The sequence below is a fragment of the Bufo bufo genome, chromosome 2 (assembly GCF_905171765.1).
Source record: "Bufo bufo chromosome 2, aBufBuf1.1, whole genome shotgun sequence".
Lineage (NCBI taxonomy): Eukaryota > Metazoa > Chordata > Amphibia > Anura > Bufonidae > Bufo > Bufo bufo.
Genome location: NC_053390.1, coordinates 282,447,649 through 282,470,479, shown reverse-complemented (window position 1 = coordinate 282,470,479; position 22,831 = coordinate 282,447,649). Strand labels below are relative to the sequence as shown.

The window sequence follows — 22,831 nt, the reverse complement described above, 5'->3', positions numbered from 1 at the left end:
ATTGCTCGGTCATGCAACTTACCACCCAAATGAATTTTACCTCCTTTTCTTCTCACTAATAGAGCTTTCATTTGGTGGTATTTCATTGCTGCTGACATTTTTACTTTTTTTGTTATTAATCGAAATTTAACGATTTTTTTGCAAAAAAATGACATTTTTTACTTTCAGTTGTAAAATTTAGCAAAAAAAACGACATCCATATATAAATTTTGCTCTAAATTTATTGTTCTACATGTCTTTGATAAAAAAAAAATGTTTGGGTAAAAAAAAAACGGTTTGGGTAAAAGTTATAGCGTTTACAAACTATGGTACAAAAATGTGAATTTCCGCTTTTTGAAGCAGCTCTGACTTTCTGAGCACCTGTCATGTTTCCTGAGGTTCTACAATGCCCAGACAGTACAAACACCCCACAAATGACCCCATTTCGGAAAGTACACACCCTAAGGTATTCGCTGATGGGCATAGTGAGTTCATAGAACTTTTTATTTTTTGTCACAAGTTAGTGGAAAATGATGATTTTTTTTTTTTTTCTTACAAAGTCTCATATTCCACTAACTTGTGACAAAAAATAAAAACTTCTATGAACTCACTATGCCCATCACGAAATACCTTGGGGTCTCTTCTTTCCAAAATGGGGTCACTTGTGGGGTAGTTATACTGCCCTGGCATTCTAGGGGCCCAAATGTGTGGTAAGGAGTTTGAAATCAAATTCTGTAAAAAATGACCTGTGAAATCCGAAAGGTGCTCTTTGGAATATGGGCCCCTTTGACCACCTAGGCTGCAAAAAAGTGTCACACATCTGGTATCTCCGTACTCAGGAGAAGGTGGGGAATGTGTTTTGGGGTGTCTTTTTACATATACCCATGCTGGGTGAGATAAATATCTTGGTCAAATGCCAACTTTGTATAAAAAAATGGGAAAAGTTGTCTTTTGCCAAGATATTTCTCTCACCCAGCATGGGTATATGTAAAATGACACCCCAAAACACATTCCCCACCTTCTCCTGAGTACGGCAATACCAGATGTGTGACACTTTTTTGCAGCCTAGGTGGGCAAAGGGGCCCATATTCCAAAGAGCACCTTTCGGATTTCACAGGTCATTTTTTACAGAATTTGATTTCAAACTCCTTACCACACATTTGGGCCCCTAGAATGCCAGGGCAGTATAACTACCCCACAAGTGACCCCATTTTGGAAAGAAGACACCCCAAGGTATTCCGTGAGGGGCATGGCAAGTTCCTAGAATTTTTTATTTTTTGTCACAAGTTAGTGGGAAATGATGATTTTTTTTATTTTTATTTTTTCATACAAAGTCTCATATTTCACTAACTTGTGACAAAAAATAAAAACTTCCATGAACTCACTATGCCCATCAGCGAATACCTTGGGGTCTCTTCTTTCCAAAATGGGGTCACTTGTGGGGTAGTTATACTGCCCTGGCATTCTAGGGGCCCAAATGTGTGGTAAGGAGTTTGAAATCAAATTCTGTAAAAAATGACATGTGAAATCCGAAAGGTGCTCTTTGGAATATGGGCCCCTTTGCCCACCTAGGCTGCAAAAAAGTGTCACACATCTGGTATCTCCGTACTCAGGAGAAGTTGGGGAATGTGTTTTGGGGTGTCATTTTACATATACCCATGCTGGGTGAGATAAATATCTTGGTCAAATGCCAACTTTGTATAAAAAAATGGGAAAAGTTGTCTTTTGCCAAGATATTTCTCTCACCCAGCAGGGGTATATGTAAAATGACACCCCAAAACACATTCCCCACCTTCTCCTGAGTACGGAGATACCAGATGTGTGACACATGTGGTATCTTGGCAAAAGACAACTTTTCCCATTTTTGGGGTGTCATTTTACATATACCCATGCTGGGTGAGATAAATATCTTGGTCAAATGCCAACTTTGTATAAAAAAATGGGAAAAGTTGGGTCACCCCACATGTGACCCCATTTTGGAAAGAAGACACCCCAAGGTATTCAATGAGAGGCATGGCGAGTTCATAGAATTTTTTTTTTTTTGGCACAAGTTAGCGGAAATTTATATTTTTAATTTTTTTCTCACAAAGTCTCCCGTTCCGCTAAATTAGGACAAAAATTTCAATCTTTCATGGACTCAATATGCCCCTCACGGAATACCTGGGGGTGTCTTCTTTCCGAAATGGGGTCACATGTGGGGTATTTATACTGCCCTGGCATTCTAGGGGCCCTAAAGCGTGAGAAGAAGTCTGGAATATAAATGTCTAAAAAATTTTACGCATTTGGTTTCCGTGAGGGGTATGGTGAGTTCATGTGAGATTTTATTTTTTGACACAAGTTAGTGGAATATGAGACTTTGTAAGAAAAAAAAAAAAAAAATTCCGCTAACTTGGGCCAAAAAAATGTCTGAATGGAGCCTTACAGAGGGTGATCAATGACAGGGGGGGTGATCAATGACAGGGGGGTGATCAGGGAGTCTATATGGGGTGATCACCACAGTCATTGATCATGCCCCTGTAAGGCTTCATTCAGACGTCCGGATGCGTTTTGCGGATCGGATCCATCTATCAGTGCATCCGTAAAAATCATGCGGACATCTGAATGGAGCTTTACAGGGGGTTGATCAATGACAGGGGTGTAATCAATGACAGGGGGGTGATCAGGGAGTCTATATGGGGTGATCACCACAGTCATTGATCATGCCCCTGTAAGGCTTCATTCAGACGTCCGGATGCGTTTTGCGGATCGGATCCATCTATCAGTGCATCCGTAAAAATCATGCGGACATCTGAATGGAGCTTTACAGGGGGTTGATCAATGACAGGGGTGTAATCAATGACAGGGGGGTGATCAGGGAGTCTATATGGGGTGATAACCACAGTCATTGATCATGCCCCTGTAAGGCTTCATTCAGACGTCCGGATGCGTTTTGCGGATCGGATCCATCTATCAGTGCATCCGTAAAAATCATGCGGACATCTGAATGGAGCTTTACAGGGGGTTGATCAATGACAGGGGTGTAATCAATGACAGGGGGGTGATCAGGGAGTCTATATGGGGTGATCAGGGGCTAATAAGGGGTTAATAAGTGACGGGGGGGGTGTAGTGTAGTGTAGTGGTGCTTGGTGCTACTTTACTGAGCTACCTGTGTCCTCTGGTGGTCGATCCAAACAAAGGGGACCACCAGAGGACCAGGTAGCAGGTATATTAGACGCTGTTATCAAAACAGCGTCTAATATACCTGTTAGGGGTTAAAAAAAAATCACATCTCCAGCCTGCCAGCGAACGATCGCCGCTGGCAGGCTGGAGATCCACTCGCTTACCTCCCGATCCTGTGTGCGCGCGTTCACAGGAAGTCTCGCGAGAGGACGCACCGGCGCGTCCACCCAGAACAACAGGACCGCCGCAAAGACGCAATCCTGCGTACGGCGGTCCTGGGGTGGTTAAAGGGCTTCTGTCACCCCCCAAAAGTCATTTTTCATTTTTGGGCTAATTAAAATCCTTATAGTGCGATTATTCAATATATAGTGCTCTTACCTTTTTCTGTCGCTTAGTTTCTTTAAAAACCGCACTTTTATAATATGTTAATTACCTCGCTACCAGCAAGTAGGGCGGTTGCTTGCTGGTAGCCGCCGCATCCTCCTTTCAAAAATACGCCCGCTCCTCCTGTTGATTGACAGGGCCAGGGAGCGCTCTCTTCCTCCGGCTGGCCCTGTCTTCGTTCCAAATCTCGCACTTGCGCCGTACCGGTCTTCAGTCGGCGCAGGCGCACTGTGAGGACTCTCGCTCGGCCGCTCCTTCCTCAGTGCGCCTGCGCCGATGACGTCACATCTACACAAGGCACAGGCACACTGAGGAAGGAGCGGCCGAGCGAGGTCCTCCTCTCACTGCGCCTGCGCCGACTGAAAAACCGGTACGGCGCAGGCGCGAGATTTGGAACGCAGACAGGGCCAGCCGGAGGAGAGCGCTCGCTGGCCCTGAATACACAGGTGCCAATAGCTACCATGGCCATTGCCATCTGTCATTTGTGAAGGAAACATTGACTAGCCCTTCAGTATCTTCAGGACATTGTGGAGCCAGCCCTACTGCCTTTTTTTGACTCAGGAGATGTGCTGTTCCAACAAGATAACACTGCCCATGCACTTCCCTCGCTACACAATGTGGTCTTCAGGGTATCCAGCAGCTCCCCATGACAGCCCCCCCCCCATCAAAAATGTCTGAGACTGGATGGGGCAACATATCTCCCATGCATAGTAGACAACAACCACCGTGGCTGAAAAAGCTTGGAATGACATGCCACAGGAGTGTATTGAAGGAAGAGGGGGGAAAAAATCCCCCAAAAAAGTGTGTTAGTCTTAGACTTCCCTTGGATGGTATCTCCATAGGTGGTCTTAGGACATTAACCGGGTGCCACCAGGGAGGAGAGAGAAACCAATAGTGAGTAGGGAGGCAGGTGGGTGGTAGGCTGCCAGGAGTGGCTGAATACACAGCAAAAATCGCTGTATAAAGTATTGAGAGAGCAAAGGGAAAACACAAGAAAAGAACCCAGCCACAAAATAGGCGCCAATCACCTGTGTGAAATGAAGTATGATAGGAAGAGGTTAAAATGATCTTGTATTGTCTAGAGTAGATTTTTATGAAGTATACACTCACCTAAAGAATTATTAGGAACACCATACTAATACGGTGTTGGAGCCCCTTTTGCCTTCAGAACTGCCTTAATTCTACGTGGCATTGATTCCACAAGGTGCTGATAGCATTCTTTAGAAATGTTGGCCCATATTGATAGGATAGCATCTTGCAGTTGATGGAGATTTGAGGGATGCACATCCAGGGCACGAAGCTCCCGTTCCACCACATCCCAAAGATGCTCTATTGGGTTGAGATCTGGTGACTGTGGGGGCCATTTTAGTACAGTAAACTCATTGTCATGTTCAAGAAACCAATTTGAAATGATTTGAGCTTTGTGACATGGTGCATTATCCTGCTGGAAGTAGCCATCAGAGGATGGATACATGTTCTCATTCTGTTTACGCCAAATTCGGACTCTACCATTTGAATGTCTCAACAGAAATCGAGACTCATCAGACCAGGCAACATTTTTCCAGTCTTCAGCAGTCCAATTTTGGTGAGCTCGTGCAAATTGTAGCCTCTTTTTCCTATTTGTAGTGGAGATGAGTGGTACCCGGTGGGGTCTTCTGCTGCTGTAGCCCATCCGCCTCAAGGTTGTGCGTGTTGTGGCTTCACAAATGCTTTGCTGCATACCTCGGTTGTAACGAGTGGTTATTTCAGTCAACGTTGCTCTTCTATCAGCTTGAATCAGTCGGCCCATTCTCCTCTGACCTCTAGCATCCACAAGGCATTTTTGCCCACAGGACTGCCGCATACTGGATGTTTTTCCCTTTTCACACCATTCTTTGTAAACCCTAGAAATGGTTGTGTGTGAAAATCCCAGTAACTGAGCAGATTGTGAAATACTCAGACCGGCCCGTCTGGCACCAACAACCATGCCACGCTCAAAATTGCTTAAATCACCTTTCTTTCCCATTCTGACATTCAGTTTGGAGTTCAGGAGATTGTCTTGACCAGGACCACACCCCTAAATGCAATGAAGCAACTGCCATGTGATTGGTTGACTAGATAATTGCATTAATGAGAAATAGAACAGGTGATCCTAATAATTCTTTAGGTGAGTGTATATGGTCTGTAAATAGAAGAACGGCTGTGTGTTATTGAAGGAACCAGAACTGAGGTTTTTGAACCCACTTTTAACTACTGTTCCTTCAATAACGCACAGCCGTTCTTCTATTTACGGACCATATATACTTCATAAAAATCTACTCTAGACAATACAAGATAATTTTAACCTCTTCCTATCATACTTCATTTCACACAGGTGATTGGCGACTATTTTGTGGCTGGGTTCTTTTCTTGTGTTTTCCCTTTGCTCTATGCAACAGGAGGACATACAGCATCTGTAGGACCGTTACCATATCAAAGTGGCAGCCGGTATCACTGCAAGGAGAGATGCCACCTGGTATTAATGTGACCCTGCCTCATATACCCTGCTGCAGAACCCAAAATAAAAAGGTGCACCACCTAGGTTGTGGGATCACACACAGCAGATTTTATTGCTGAAATTTCAGCAACTGAAAATCAGTTCCATTTATCTGGAACTAATGTGTGAAAAATTTATCAAATGTTGCATGATGTTTAAGAAATATGGGGCATCTTTTACACTTATGTATTGATGTTACTCCACTTTCTACGGCATCCCATTACTGGAATAAGATTGAGACAATTTTTGTGACTTTTTAAAAAGTTGCAGTTGATAAATCTAGCTTAAAGGGGTTGATCGATTTTTGATCTTTTTGACCTATTTTTAGGTGTCCCCCAACACCCAGGTCAATCATCTGTTTGAAGAGACCATAGCTCTTCCTATGAGCCCTGCGTTCTCTTCCCTATTTACCCCACAAAAAAAATAAAAAAAAGACACAATGCTCTATTTTGCAACATTTTAAAGCCAGAATGTTGGTGCATTTAGCTTAGTAAATATTCTGATGCCTCATGGTTTTGTTATAGATTCTTATCTCCAATGGTTATCTATATACCGTAATTTAGGCGTCAGTACAGAGAACTGGACATGGATTCTATCCCATTAGATAACTGAGAAGTGGGGGAAGGCTTCTCTAGCTTTATTACAACTAGACAGTATATAAACTCAAAGGAAGTGCTATACCAAAGCCAAAGTAGATGATACTGGTATCTCACATAGAATATCAGAACACATTTCCTAGTAAGTTTCGGTTGAGATCCATATCATCTTGTGTGAAGAAAAGAAAAAAAGAACACGACAGGGGAAACGGTTTCCGCAGTTTAATTTGTTTTCTTCACCCTGGCCTAGAACATACTATCTGACCATAAGGTAAGGATAGGTCATAAAAGTGTAGCCATATTTTTTTTACTGGGAAGCTGAGATACAGGGCACCAATTCATATACAGTGGTCTCTCAAGTTACAAAATTAATTGGTTCCAGGACGACCACTGTATGTTGAAACAATTGTAACTTGAGTAATTGGTTCCAAAGCCCCAAAATGTCATCCAAGATAAGAGAAAATAAAGATTTAAAAAAAATAACCAGATAACTAAAATAGATAAAACAAATCCTTACATATAACTGTCAGGAATAGCTGCTAAGGGCTCTTTCACACTTGCGTTCTTGTCTTCCGGCATAGAGTTCTGTCGTCGGGGCTCTATGCCGGAAGAATCCTGATCAGGATTATCCTAATGCATTCTGAATGGAGAGAAATCCGTTCAGGATGCATCAGGATGTCTTCAGTTCCGGAACGGAACGTTTGTTGGCCGGAGAAAATACTGCAGCATGCTGCGCTTTTTGCTCCGGCCAAAAATCCGGAACACTTGCCGCAAGGCCGGATCCGGAATTAATGCCCATTGGAAGGCATTGATCCGGATCCGGCCTTAAGCTAAACGTCGTTTCGGCGCATTGCCGGACCCGACATTTAGCTTTTTCTGAATGGTTACCATGGCTGCCGGGACGCTAAAGTCCTGACAGCCATGGTAAAGTGTAGCGGGGAGCAGCATACTTACCGTCCGTGCGGCTCCCCGGGCGCTCCAGAGTGACGTCAGGGCGCCCCAAGCGCATGGATCACGTCATCCATGCGCATGGAGCGCCCTGACGTCATTCTGGAGCGCCCCGGGAGCCGCACGGACTGTAAGTATACTGCTCCTCCGCTCTCACTATGGCAACCAGGACTTTAATAGCGTCCTGGGTGCCATAGTAACACTGAAAGCATTTGGAAGACGGTTCAGTCTTCAAATGCTTTCAGTACACTTGCGTTTTTCCGGATCCGGCGGGCACCTCCGGCAACGGAAGTGCATGCCGGATCCCAACAACGCAAGTGTGAAAGAGGCCTAACGCTACTTTACCAGAGACGTGGCCTTGGTTGGATCTGAGGCTGAGACATTGTATGCGGAGTCTGGTTTAAACTTACGATGGATCAGAAAAGATCACTGTATGTTCAAAATATTGCATCCTGAGGCCATTGTGTCTTGAGGGATCATTGTATAGTAAAGCTTTTGTGTCACCCATTTGCACAGTGTCTAGAACCATGCCAACATAGCCCTTTTAAACAAGGCGACAATCAGGCGAACAGACGTTTATCTTGATCATTGGCCCCTATTAACCTGCCCAGAGATCAGCTGACATACAATCTATTGCTTGCTTTTCCTTGACCACATATTTTATGTGGGCATCAAAAATACTTTTTGGATTATTTTTTCAAGCCTCCCCTCCCTTGGTGCAGGCAGTTCATCTGCTGGTGGAAAAGGGGGAGTTAAAGACGACCCTATTAACTTATTTTAAGACTAGAAGCTAAAGGAGCATATTTGTCTTGTCTTCTCTTCTTTAGTCTAGGTCTGCATAAAGGGTGCAGAGGTAGCAGTAATACCAGAACCCTGGTCAGTTAAGGGTGTCAAAGGCCCCTCTACCAAAGATGCTAATATTTTATGTAGCACATGGTAGGTTGGGGCCCAGGAGCTTGTAGTTATTGTTCTCAGATCCAGTACAGCATTCCATCATGGCCCTTATCTAATGCATGGTGTTGCATCCTTTCTAATACCATGGTTTGTGGGGATACTGTAGCAGTAATACCAGTCTGATCCTTTGATTAGTGACAAAATCTCTTAAAATCCTCATAACTCATATCCAAGTGCTCTTTTTGCAAGGCAGTGCTGAAATAAGATGCAGAATGAAAAGGGCCATGACAAAACTGGTGCCCCTGTACCCTTTGGCAACCAGTGTATATATAGAGGAGATACCACTACCGTGTATTTTTGTTCACACCACATCATTTCATCCTGTTGAAATGTTTTTTTTTTTTTTCTTGTTCAAGTATCATTAAGATACCTATTAAATTGAATGGGTCAGTGTTCAGTCTTTGAGCTGAAATCCTTCTAAACTCAGAAAGCACCCATTGAGAAACATCACCTGTGTGAAATTAGCCCAAGATCACTGCTAAAAATCTACCATGCAAAAACAGTGGCAGATCTGTGAGCTGACCTGCCGTTGTGAACAGCACATTTTTGGCGGTCAATGGGGAAAGCAGCTAAAAGCCATTTGAAAGTAGTAACATATCACTTCTGAAGCAGGTCTCAAATCAGCATGGATATGGTGGCAGTTTTCACAGACAGGTCAGTGTAAAGCTGTTAGTGGCATCTTGATAGATAACACCTCAGACTAAGGCCATTTTAGGCCTCATGCACACGACCGTTGTGTGCATCGACGGCCGTTATTCCGTTTCCAGTTTTTTTTCACGGACCCATTGACTTTCAATGGGTCAGTGGAAAAATTGGAAAATGCACCATTTGGCTTCCGCGTCCGTGATCCGTTTTTCCAGTCCGTGAAAAAAAATGCTGTCCTATTTTTTTCACGGACCCATTCAAGTCAATGGGTCCGTGAAAAATCACGGATGCACACAAGATAGTCATCCGAGTCCGTGATCAGTGTCCGTTTTTCCTATAATTTTCAATGCAAACTTGACTTAGTTTTATTTTTCACTTTTCATGTCCTTGGATCCTCCAAAAATCAAGGAAGACCCACGGATGAAAAAAACGGACACGGATCACGGTACAACTGAAACCGTTTTTGCGGACCGCAAAAAAAAACGTCCGTGTGCATGAGGCCTTAAGCAACTGTATCCACATCAGGGTTTATAAGCCAAAACCAGGAATGGAACCCTACAGAGTACAAAATATCATGGAACGATTTCTGTGTCTTCTGTGTTTTGGACCAGAGCCTGGTTTAGGCTTACAAATACTGATTAATAATACTGATCAAATACTGACCTAAAGTAGATCAAAACTGACTAAATGTGTATGGTTGTGTCTATGGGACAACCATTCATCAGATGATCATCGGTTCAATTATCAGCCTACTTCTATGCAAGGCCAGGTTCACATCACACTTCTTTTCATGCACTTAGCGGATCGGTTCGACAGACAGCCAAAAAATGGATGAAAATAGATAACAGAAAGGCATCAATATGAGATGGTGGGGGTCCTGCTTCCAGAACCCTCACCGATTAGCTGTTTGAGGTCAAAGCACTCCCATCAGTGCCGTGGCCTCCACACAGTGCTGTAGTGTATAGCAGCTCAGCCCCATTGACCAGAATGGGGCTGAGCTGCACCTAGGCCATATGACCAATGAAAATGACATCAAATGGCCTACAAAAGAGGCCTAAGCTGTCACAGAACACCATGTCCTCTGTGTTCAGCAGGGGTCCCAGGAGTCAAACCCCCCCCACCGATCTCATATTGATGACCTATCCTTAGAATAAAGTTATTTACATATAAATCCCAAATATGGTATTATGCCATTTTTGAAGCCAAATACTTTTACTTTTAGGGTCCAGTCTTGATTTTGGCTTCAAATCCTGAATATATGGCCACACCCTAAAGCCTCTTGCACACCAACGTATTTTATTTCCGTTTCGTGTTTGCGGTCCATATGCAGAACCATTTAGTTCAATGGTTCTGCAAAAAAAAAATACAGAATGGGTGTGCATTCCGTTTACATTAAAAGATAGAACATGTGCTATTGTCCGCATTACAGACAAGGATAGTACTATTTTATTAGGGGCCAGCTGTTCCGTTCCGGACCGCAAAATACATACGGTCATGTGCAAGAGCTGAACACCGAGCACATATAAACCACAGGGGCTGAGGAGGACCACAATTCATCTCACAATAATTTAGTGCGAGTTCACACTAGTGGCACTTACATATCTGATTGATGGAATTTCAGCAAAAATACAGACATGCTTAAGAACACTTTAAATTGTGTTGTCCCCTTGTATAAAATATGGCAATGTATTTCTTAGCTCCCGGTATGCAGGTGCAGTTGAGTCAAAACCTATCGGTGATATTTTGAAATCTTAAATGTGTTTCACCACTCATCCAAGTCTTTTCCTCATTTCAGAATGCATTTCCCAAGCATTGTGGTTCAGCTGATCACCTTAAGAATGTTGCCCTATCTGCATACCCAAAGGTGGCATATGGATGGTAGAGATTTTAACTCTGAAGCATTGGCCTAAATCAACTGCTATTGGAAATGTTTGTGTATAATCACATGCAGCAGATTTGCTGTAGAAATTTCTGTGACCGACCTCATGGTCCGATACCTCCTCTCATTCCAAACTAAAATTAGTTGACAGACACCACTGTGAGCACGGCTCCATTCAAAAGAGGACCACTAGTCACATGACTGGTAGGGAAGCCAGTGGTTGGATCCTCAGTGATGTTACATTCATCACCTATCCTGTGGATAGGTGAAAAACATTTATTGTGGACCAGCTCCATTAAGAAATTATTCGCCTAGAGCAGTGATGGCTAACCTCCAGCTGTGGTGAAACCGACTCCCAGCATGCTTCATTCATCTATGGAGTTCTGAGAACAGCCAAGCAAGTGTGCATTTTAGGAGTTGTAGTTTTACAACAGCTGGAGGTTAGCCATCACAGACCTAGAGAGACCATCTCTTGTACCAGGCATAGCTCAAGTCAGTGCTCGCTTGGAGCTTGTTCAAGCAGAAAACCTTAACTCGTCAGATTCCCTTACCCCACGTGACTTCCGGGGGTGTGCGCCTCCGCGCAAGTGCAGTACCACGGCACGGCGCCTCTGCGCAAGTGAAGTACCTGGGCATGGGTAAGGTAAAATTACAGTGATCGTTGACTCATGGACGTATGTACAGACACCACACGTGTTCGCTCTCAGGGGTAAGGAGATCTGACAGTCTTTTGTCTTGTTAAATCTCCTAACCCTTAACCTGCGCACGCGCGGATCGTAAAATCTCCTTACCCACAAGCGCGCTGTGTAGTGAAGTGAAGGTAAGGAGACTTTACAATCCGCGCGTGCACAGTGTGAGGGTAAGGAGATTTAACAAGACAGTCATATCTCCTTACACCTGAGAGCGCACACGCGGTGTTCGTGCGCGCATCCATGAGTCAGCGCTAACTGTAATTTTACCTTACCCATGCCCTGGTACTGCGCTTACGCAGAGGCGCACACCTCCGGACATCACGTGGGGTAAGGGAATCTGACGAGTTAAGGTTTTCTGACAGAACAGAGCCCCCTAAAGGTGCAGATTAGCAGGGGTCCTGGAGGTCCTCATCCTTTCCACCACCATCAAGCATTAATAGCCTAACCTACGGTGAACATATGAACGTTTATAGTCCTGGAGCAACCTTTTCTTTCAAGGCTGCATCAACACAGAGCTTTCCCAGTGCATAAGACTACCATATCCATACCTCCAGTATATCAATATCCAGCTCTTCATTTACCCGACAAAGAAGATCAGTATACAGTTTTTTTTTCTTCTGCTATGCAGAATAGTGCAGTGTGGTTTGCTAGTCAGTGCACATTAATCCACCCAAAAAAGTAGTGAACTACAGTGAAATACATCATAGGCATATGTGAGGAAATCCTGCTGATGTATACTGTAAGCTAAGTGTGAACTGAACCTAAGATAGCTGTCAGCCAAATAAGCTCATCCCATAAGCATGCAGAGCTGCCCCCAGCTGTTCTGCAGTCATCGAATGAAAACCCTAGGAAACCCATAAATGTGTCCAATTTCTTTGATTTCAGGAGCCTGCAGAAAGTTCTGACAACTGAGAAATGTCCATCTCCTTAATTTTAGCTGTGCACCAGAACAGAAGTGAATATGTAAATCCAGTCTGTGGTTTTGCAGAAATGGGAACGGTGAGTGGTATGCGCGGCCAGAAAATGTACCAAAGGAAAGAATGCTCTGTCCATTCTCAGAACAGTGTGGAAATGTGCAACTCGCTAAACGTTTAAATAGTGAAATTGGCTGATGCTTCCCCCAGTGCCAATCTATCATGAAGACATCAACTGTGTCAGTCTTCACAAAACTTGCCTAATACCTTGCCCAGTACGGTGTCTGTGATATTTAGTGGTCCAGGCATTAAAAAAAAGAACACTTTATTCATACATTTTTTTTCACAAGCAAATAGACCAAACGCTATCACCCACAGAAAGTCATATTGGGAAAACCTGCATCCTTAAATATCCAGGCCTCAGTTAAGATCCCTTGAGAACAGCGAATACTTTATATATCACCCAGTTTTGATTTCTATAGAACCCTTTTCTCTGAGTAATAACTCAGCAACTCTCCACTTCAGTGTTGTATATGGTAAACCCCCTTTTATCACTTATCTGCAAGCATAGGTGATAAATGTATGACCACTGATGGTCAGACCGCTGGGACCGCCACTGATCACAAGAATGGGGGTAACTGAGTGGCATGTGTGAACGGAGTGGTAGTGCTCCATTTACTTTTACAGGACTGTGCTCAACTGTCCACACCCTAGAAGTGAATGGAGAGGTGGTCACATATGCGTACCACCACTAGTCACCCTCTGGGCCGCCCGTTCTCGTGATCAAAGTCATACATTCAGCACAAATGCTGTGTTATGAGGGATAAAAGTGGTTAATGGGCAAAACCCATTTAAGCCTGGGAGTTACAGACCCAGACGTGTGTGACTGATGTCATGGCTCTGGATAAGCCCCTGAAGTGTACAGCAAGGAGCAAAATGGAAATTGATCTATGGCACATTACACTGCAGAGCAGTTTACAAACACAAGTATTGTTTTTTTTTTTTTTTTTTAATAGATCTATATTTAAAAAAAAAAAAAAAACCTTAAGCTCACAGTTACCAAGCTATAGTTACTTTGAACCGCCATACCCTGTATGTCTTACAAAGTCATTGTATTCAGCTCCATGCAATACCTTTTATACTGCAAAAAAAAGCCTGTTGGTAACAGAACAGTAACACCGCTCTTCAGTTTTGGTTGCTGAGCTTCCCAGAGTGCTGCTAGTTAAAAACATGGAAGATCTTTGCTAACCCTTTAAGATAATTACAATTCCCTTCTACCTTCAGTGGAAAAAAAAAAAAGGAACAAAAACCTGGAACAAACATTAAAACTAACCATAACGCTAAGGCTTATGGAGCGGTATGGCATATAGTGATGAAGATGGACTAGGTGTCATTCAGACAACTAATAGGCATGGTGTCAAGAACACACGTTTTAATCAACTGGACACCTCTGGAGAAGAAAAAAGTGTGTGGAATAATGTGCCACTTCTTTCCCTTTTAAAGCAGAATTATATTTACGCAGAAGCGGCACAGCAGCTTCTTAACAAACACTGACAGCAACGCAAGGGCTGCTGCTGCAGGGTGCACAAAGCACAGTCACGTGGAGATACCTAGCAGCAGTCAAAGCCATTCTGGCTTAGAAATTCTTATATTAATGATCAGTATAACAGCCATGACCGCTGAGATGTTCACCAAATCCTTACGAGTGTCTCTTTTCCTGGAATACTATATTTTACCTTCCGCGATAAAATACTGACAAGCTCTAAACAATACATAAAAACGTTCCTCGACATCGCTTAACTAAGACGAAAAGGCTGCAAACTTTCCCAAATGTTATCCACCCTTTCAGCGCTTCTGATGCACACGCAAAAGAAATTTTACTGCACACAATAGCAAAAAAGATTTATATAAAACTCATGAAGCTTTTATGGGTAATTATTTTCTTGCGATTCCAGACAGTAACACAGTGCTTCCTCCTTTACATTAAAAATAAAAATACTATATGATGCATGGTCCCAATATATTTTTGGCAAGAAAAAAATAAAATAATTGAAATTGAAAAAACAAAAAATAAAAATAAAAAATGTGGCATAGGTCCATCTATTTCATACACCCTTGCCTACCCAGAAAATTCTGATCAGAACCAGAATAAAAAAAATATCTATATACTGATCTTGGAAACAGGAAGTATTGTCATGTAACACTTGAATGATGAGGGTAAAAATCTTGGCTTTTAATTAACAAAAAGTTTGTTGGTTTTAAGCAGAGGCTTCTCTTAAATCCTTTCCACTTTTGACTGAGGCCCACATAATGGTTAGGGTATCAACAGATTGTGTCACTTCAGGAGTTCAGTAACAGGCAGCCAACTAAACTTCTGAAATGGCACAAGAGTGGAGGCACCTGGTGGAAGGGGGGCAGGTGGAATGTCTCTGTGTTTGAATGGGAAAGGTGGATACAGTCTGTGCTGGAATGCTGATCATTGCTAGGACCTGGAGGAAAGTGATGGGGGTGGAATGTGATCTGGCAGTGGGCACCTCCAGCTCAGTTAAGACTTTGCTTGTTTCATTCCTCAGACGCATCATTGTTGGTGAGACTGGCGATTAGGTCTTCTAATTTGGAGATGCGTTCATCCTGGGCTTTGATGAGATCTTTCATCGAACGCACTTCCTTCATTACCTCATCCAACTTTCCATCGTTGGCCTGAAATTAATCAGTAAAGAGGTCACAACGGGAACAGGGACACAGAAACCAGTATAAAAAAAAAATAAATTATATATATATATATATATATATATATATATATATATATATATATATATATATATATATATATACATATACATACACACATACACATACATACTGGCAATGCCAGGTCTGGATGTTCACTTGTCAATTTGACATTTATGGTCCAAAATTCTGATTAGAATGTTATGTCTGCTGTGGTACCAGGAAGAACTGCAGATTTCTTAACCTCCTATCTATGGTCATCATTATGGATTATTCCCATCATAGACACTTCTGACATATCCTATGTCCTTCTAGATATGGGTCCCACTTCTGTGGTTCTATCTAGAAAATGCGCCCATCCTCCACAAACACCCTGGATGTGACTACAGACACAGCCAAGCAGGCGGTGCTGTTTCTCCCATACAAGTAAAAAGGAGTTATGGGAACAGCATAGCATGGCCCACTTAGCCATTTCTGTAGTCTCGACCACCTTGGGCATCTTCATACAGGTAAGGCAGGAGCCCCGCCCTATAGGTATCTAATTAGATATTTATGAACTAACCCGTGGAAAGCTGATGGGAATACCTTTTTAACCAAACCATAAGCTTTTACAATGCAATTATGTAAATTAAGTGAAGTCAAACCTTTTTGGAAGACCTCATGGGAGAGAAGAGAACGTATAAAAACTAGTGCAAAGAAAAAAAGAGTTGTTGTCAATGGCAACCAATCTGAGTCTACCTTTCATTTTTAAGAAGCACTTTGAAAATGAATGTAGCAAGCTAGATGGTGGCCATGGACAACTGTTCAAATCCCGCTTGCATCAAATTTGATACATCTTCTCCATTGAGTGTCAGGAGTAGAATATTAATGGCCTAGCCTCATGATAGGTCCTCAATATCTGATCGGTTGGGGTTAGTCTCCTAGCACTGCTCAGCTGTTTCAAGAAGCCACGGCACTCTGTTGAGCGCTGCAGCCGCCTTGCAGCACACCAAGCCCAGCGCCATCAATTGTATAGAGACCGTACTTGGTAAAGCAGGCCAGGACCATTCACCTGAAAGTGACTAAGCTGCACATAGACAATGTGACCAATGAACGTGATGTCATTGGCCCAGGAAGTGGTTGCAGTGCTCACCTGCAGCCTCTTAAACGGCTGAATAGCAAGGTAACTGGATCACCGCCAATCAGATATTGACCTATGCTGAGGATAGATCATCAATATTCTACTTCCAGTAAACCTCTAAGATCTAGGAAATAACCCTCAACCTGCTATGCATAGTGCCCTAAACCATAGCATCCTTTTGAGTTTTTACTTACAGGACTAGAAGTTTGTGGTGCTGCTTTGTGGGCGCTGGATGGGTCATACTTCTTCTGCGCAGATGGCTTGCTTCCCAAAATATTCTTCTTAACCACATTCAGGTCCCGGTTTTTGCTTGGCGTGTACCCATCTTTTAGGGAAATCAAAATTGGATCAGCATTTTTTCCATCAAACCACTCTTCGGCTTCCATGGGAGCCTCTGGGCCGGAAGTATCTGGGTATAAGTCATCTTGGAAAAGATCAGACTAAACAAAAAAACAAAAAACAGAAATTAAAAAGAAACCCTAAACTTTATCAATACAAATACTTATACAAAGCCAGAACCATTTACATAGACATCCAATCAACAATTATCTATTTGGAGATTATTAATGCATATATAGATGGGTTACAAATACCAAGTTTAACAAAAGATGCATGGTAACCTAATTTCCTGTCAACCATTCCATATGGCTGTGAAAAGCATTCTCCAGATGGGTGTTACCAGTTGGGGGATGTGCCCCTGCACAGTCTGACAGGGGCAGCACTTATTGGATATTGTTAGACTGTGCAGGAACACCCCAGCCTAAATATTAACACCCAGCTGGACCTTCATACAAACTGCTAGAAGGAATAATAGAGGAATGGTACAATGGAATTGTTACTACACGGGGAATAGAAATAATTACTAAAACAGACATGGAAAGGCTCCTCTTTAACACCTCATGTAGGTGTATTCACACTTAAAGTAGTTGGCCCATCTCATACATTGAGGGCATATTTCTAGGATATGCCAATGTTTGATAGCTGTGGGTCTCACCTTCCTTTGTGGGCTACGATCTAAAGATAGGTGCGGGTCCCATACAGACTTTTTTTTAAAAAGTAGAATGGCAAATCCAACAATACTTTTTTTGATGTGGGGGCCTATCAGCAACATATTGATACGTTGCGAAGCATATATTGGTTCTACGGGAGCATATGATAGATTACCTGTAACGTATTGAGAAATGTGCTGATAATGCAAAATAAAATAAGTGATTCTTGCTGAATTTACAGTGCAGAGAAAATATTACTGCTGTGGCATTATTTCTAATTTCTGCTTGTAGCATATTTTACAAAATGACTGAGATACCTAAAATGGAGGAGTTGGTCCCCAGGAATATATAATGACCCCAACCCCCAATATAAAGATGCTTACAGCTAAATATATGATGACTTTATTAAACTCACCTTCCTGGGCACAGTCATGATAATTGGCTCACACTTCCTCTCATGAAGTTTGTAGAACCTCAATGGGGAGAAAAAAATAATAATATTACAATTATTTGTTCATACATAGGAAAAATACACTTTACTGTAGGATTTCAAGTTGTTAAAAGGTCAATTAGATTTTCTGTACAGCAAGTTGGCAAAGTCAGTTCTAGAGCAGCAGATTATGGGTTATGGTTTGATAGTCATGTGTATCCAAGTCATTAAAGGGGTTATACTACAAAACGTACTCATCTATCCACACAACATCCATGATTAATATTGGATGGCAGGGGTCTTATCGCTGGGACCCCCAGTGATGCCAAGAAGGCAGGGTCCCAGACTCTGCCTGAGTGGAGTGGTAGTGTGCTTGTCCAATGCAGTAGACAGAGCAGTGGATCAACAGACACCCTACCACTCCATTCAGAGGGGAGACTCGAGAATCCTCCTTCTCAAAATACTGTACATCCCAGTGGTCAGCCCCCCCATTCCCACAATTCATCCCCGGGAATTGTCCCAATTAGGGATCTGGGAATTTCATATATTGAAGTTCGTGTGCGGGTTCGTGTTGTGGTATTTAATAAATTCCGTTACCATGGACCACAACACAATTCCATGGTGGAATACATAACGGAATGCCTTTAGAGGCATTCCGTTATTCATTACGTCATAATAGAAGTCGATGGGCTGCATAACGGATCCGTCCAGTTTACGTTATGCAGGACTCCAGCCTCTACACATCAATAGGATGCAGTGGTTCACAGCATTAGCTGGCTATGCCGGATACGGTGAACTCTGGCAGACTGTCGGATTTCTCAACGCACGCGTGAACCTAGGCCAATATAACTGTTTTGTCCATAGCTCAGTACCTGGCAATCTCACACTTGTTAACGTCCAGACCCCGCTTTGGCATGTAACCCATTCCTCGCTGCGGTTCCTTGCTGCTGAAAGTGTTGAGGTAGTGAACGTAAGGCGATTCATCTGTGATCTCAAAATACCGAATACTACTGTCGCCCTGTTACGGAAAAGCAGTTAAAGTCAGAACATGCAGGTAATAAAATGGTGAAAACATTTGGAGACACATAGCGCTCTCTTTCATATTCCAAAAACTGCAGTTAAGAAAATCACAATCCCACAGCTATGACGACTTTACAATGCTCAAGTAAAAACTGCAAATATTGCAGGCTTTTGATGGAGCAACATTTTCCTATAAAAGTAGTATGAATAATAGTTTCAAATCTAATCACCCCCGCACCTAAACATTACAATCGTACCAGCATCAGGACTATGGACAGCTTTGGTCTACTCCGTTTTGATGGTATGTGTGAACTCCCATCTTAAGTTAGTTTTAGACAATGCTGAGCATCTCAGTTTCTGCTTGGGTCAGACTTTTACAAACACACATTTTTATACTAAATGTTAAACTTCGATTTAAAGTTGTATAAATGTGCCCATTATTTTAATGTTCTGGGAGGCATCTGCACAGTGTGAAAGGTTATCTACTTTCAGAAAATATGTAGGTATGGGCTATATGAATATTTTTTTTTATTTTAAATTTTGGTTTTGTATGCGTCTTAGGGTGCATTCACACGACCGTATTTATGGCTCCGCATCAGTATTGGCTCCGTATTTTTGGCTCCGCAATTTCAATGGGGCCGCAAAAGATGCGGACAGCACACAATGTGCTGTCCGCCCCGCAAAAAATATAGAGCATGTCCTATCCTTGTCCGCAATCGCAGACAAGAATATGCATTTCTATCATTGGGCCGGCTACATTCACACGGCCGGTATCGGTGTTTTGCGGATCCGCAAATTGCGGACTGCAAAACACATACGGTCGTGTGAATGTACTCTAAAGTGTGAAAAATATGCTGAAACCCCTGGTAGTGAAAAAGATGCGCCCTGCACATGCATTGCCAGCGGAATGCTTGTGGACTCAGGATGGCATCTAAATTCAGATTGAATTCAGAGTGTGTGAACACTACCTTAGGTCTGAAACCTCTGCAGCATACCAGAAAGCAATACTGGCTTGTGCTACAAATTAACTGTCTTAGCATAAGCTTTTCAGCCAAGAGATCTGACATAACGGGTCACTGAACACAAAAGACGGACATGACATTAATGACATTGCTTATTTACCCATATGGTGTATTAAGTATATAAATGTCTTGTTAGGTCCTGTGGTGAGGAGCAGGCAAGATGTTACCCAACACCCTTGTTTAGTGAGTTTATCTAATCACTAGGCTCACACCCCTCATGTTAGCTCACGTGATAAATTGCATTTGATGTCTAAGGCCTCTTTCACACTTGCGTTGTCCGGATCCGGCGTGTACTCCACTTGCCGGAATTACACTCCGGATCCGGAAAAACGCAAGTGTACTGAAAGCATTTGAAGACGGAACCGTCTTCCAAATGCTTTCAGTGTTACTATGGCACCCAGGACGCTATTAAAGTCCTGGTTGCCATAGTAGTAGTGGGGAGCGGTATACTTACAGTCCGTGCGGCTCCCCGGGCGCTCCAGAATGACGTCAGAGCGCCCCATGCGCATGGATGACGTGATCCATGTGATCACATGATCCATGCGCTTGGGGCGCCCTGACGTCACTCTGGAGCGCCCGGGGAGCCGCACGGACGGTAAGTACACTGCTCCCCGCTCCCCACTACACTTTACCATGGCTGCCAGGACTTTAGCGTCCCGGCAGCCATGGTAACCACTCTGAAAAAGCTAAATGTGGGATGCGGCAATGCGCCGAAACGACGTTTAGCTTAAGGCCGGATCCGGATCAATGCCTTTCAATGGGCATTAATTCCGGATCCGGCCTTGCGGCAAGTGTTCCGGATTTTTGGCCGGAGCAAAAAGCGCAGCATGCTGCGGTATTTTCTCCGGCCAAAAAACGTTCCGTTCCGGAACTGAAGACATCCTGATGCATCCTGAACGGATTTCTCTCCATTCAGAATGCATTAGGATAATCCTGATCAGGATTCTTCCGGCATAGAGCCCCGACGACGGAACTCTATGCCGGAAGACAAGAACGCAGGTGTGAAAGAGCCCTAAGTCTACTTTCACACTGGTGTTTTGGTTTCCGTTTGTGAGATCCGTTCAGGGCTCTCAGAAGCGGTCCAAAATGGATCAGTTTTGCCCTTAATGAATTCTGAATGGAAAAGGATCCGCTCAGAATGCATCAGTTTGGCTCCGTTCCGCTTTGGAGGCGGACACCAAAACGCTGCTTGCAACATTTTGGTGTCCGTCTGACGAAACTGAGCCAAAAGTACGCAAGTACACAATGTAAAGCCTCATGCACACGTCCGTGGAACACAGACCGTGTGATACCAACCTGGATTTCTTCTGAGTGCAGGAGCGCACCGAGTCATTGGTTGCTATGACGCCGTGCGATCATAACAGTGTAATACTGTACTGCGGCAGCAGCAGCAGGAAGCGCACGGTGTCATAGCAACCAATGACGCTGTGCACTCCTGCACTCAGAAGAAATCCAGGCCGGTACCACACGGTCCATGTTCCACGGACGTGTGCATGAGGCTTAACCTCTTGAGGACACAGGGCGTACCGGTACGCCCTGATGTCCTGGTACTTAAGGACACAGGGCGTACGGGTACGCCCTGTGTATTTCCGATCACTGCCGCCCTGCGGGCGGTGATCGGAACCCGGTGCCTGCTCAAATCATAAACATATCACATGACTTAACCTCTCAGATAAACACCGTAAAAAAAAACAAACACTGTTCTAAATAAACCATTTTTTGTCACCTTACATCACAAAAAGTACAACAGCAAGCGATCAAAAAGGTGTTTGCCCACCAAAATAGTACCAATCTAACGTCACCTCATCCCGCAAAAAATGAGCCCCTACCTGAGACAATCGCCCAAAAAATAAAAAAACTATGGCTCAGAATATGGAGACAAACATTTTTTTTGTTTTAAAAAAGCTGTTATTGTGTAAAACGTGCATAAATAAAAAAAAAAGTACCGTATATACTCGAGTATAAGACGAGTTTTTTGGCACATATTTTTGTGCTCAAAAAGCCTCCTCGTCTTATACTCGAGTCTAGTCTAGCTCCGGTAATACAGGCAGTGCGGGGGGCGGCGCTCACTCACTGACGTCACGCGCCTGCGCCGCCTAGTGGGAGAAGGCGCGTGACGTCAGTGAGTGAGCGCCGCTCCCCGCACTGCCTGTATTACCGGAGCAAAGACAAAGTAAGCATACTGCTGTGAGCGTCGGGGAGGGGGATCTGTGGATGGCACGGGAGGGGGATCTGTGGATGGCACGGGAGGGGGATCTGTGGATGGCACGGGAGGGGGATCTGTGGATGGCACGGGAGGGGGATCTGTGGATGGCACGGGAGGGGGATCTGTGGATGGCACGGGAGGGGGATCTGTGGATGGCACGGGAGGGGGATCTGTGGATGGCACGGGAGGGGGATCTGTGGATGGCACGGGAGGGGGATCTGTGGATGGCACGGGAGGGGGATCTGTGGATGGCACGGGAGGGGGATCTGTGGATGGCACGGGAGGGGGATCTGTGGATGGCACGGGAGGGGGATCTGTGGATGGCACGGGAGGGGGATCTGTGGATGGCACGGGAGGGGGATCTGTGGATGGCACGGGAGGGGGATCTGTGGATGGCACGGGAGGGGGATCTGTGGATGGCACGGGAGGGGGATCTGTGGATGGCACGGGAGGGGGATCTGTGGATGGCACGGGAGGGGGATCTGTGGATGGCACGGGAGGGGGATCTGTGGATGGCACGGGAGGGGGATCTGTGGATGGCACGGGAGGGGGATCTGTGGATGGCACGGGAGGGGGATCTGTGGATGGCACGGGAGGGGGATCTGTGGATGGCACGGGAGGGGGATCTGTGGATGGCACGGGAGGGGGA

At 44.1% G+C, this 22,831-nt stretch overlaps 1 protein-coding gene across 2 annotated transcripts in view; it reads right to left on the bottom strand.

Moving 5' to 3' along the window:
* Positions 1-13,679: 13,679 nt before the first annotated feature.
* Positions 13,680-22,831, bottom strand: part of CORO1C (coronin 1C) — a 141,837-nt gene continuing 132,685 nt past the window's right edge. The window contains exons 8-11 of one of the 2 annotated variants that reach the window (XM_040416611.1): positions 18,807-18,952; positions 17,920-17,977; positions 16,710-16,955; positions 13,680-15,365 (exon numbers count right to left, since the gene is read on the bottom strand). In XM_040416611.1, coding sequence (XP_040272545.1) covers positions 15,228-15,365; positions 16,710-16,955; positions 17,920-17,977; positions 18,807-18,952 — 588 coding nt within the window. In that variant the 3' untranslated portion in view covers positions 13,680-15,227. The remainder of the gene's footprint in view (positions 15,366-16,709; positions 16,956-17,919; positions 17,978-18,806; positions 18,953-22,831) is intronic. The other variant, XM_040416612.1, reaches the window with a different exon arrangement.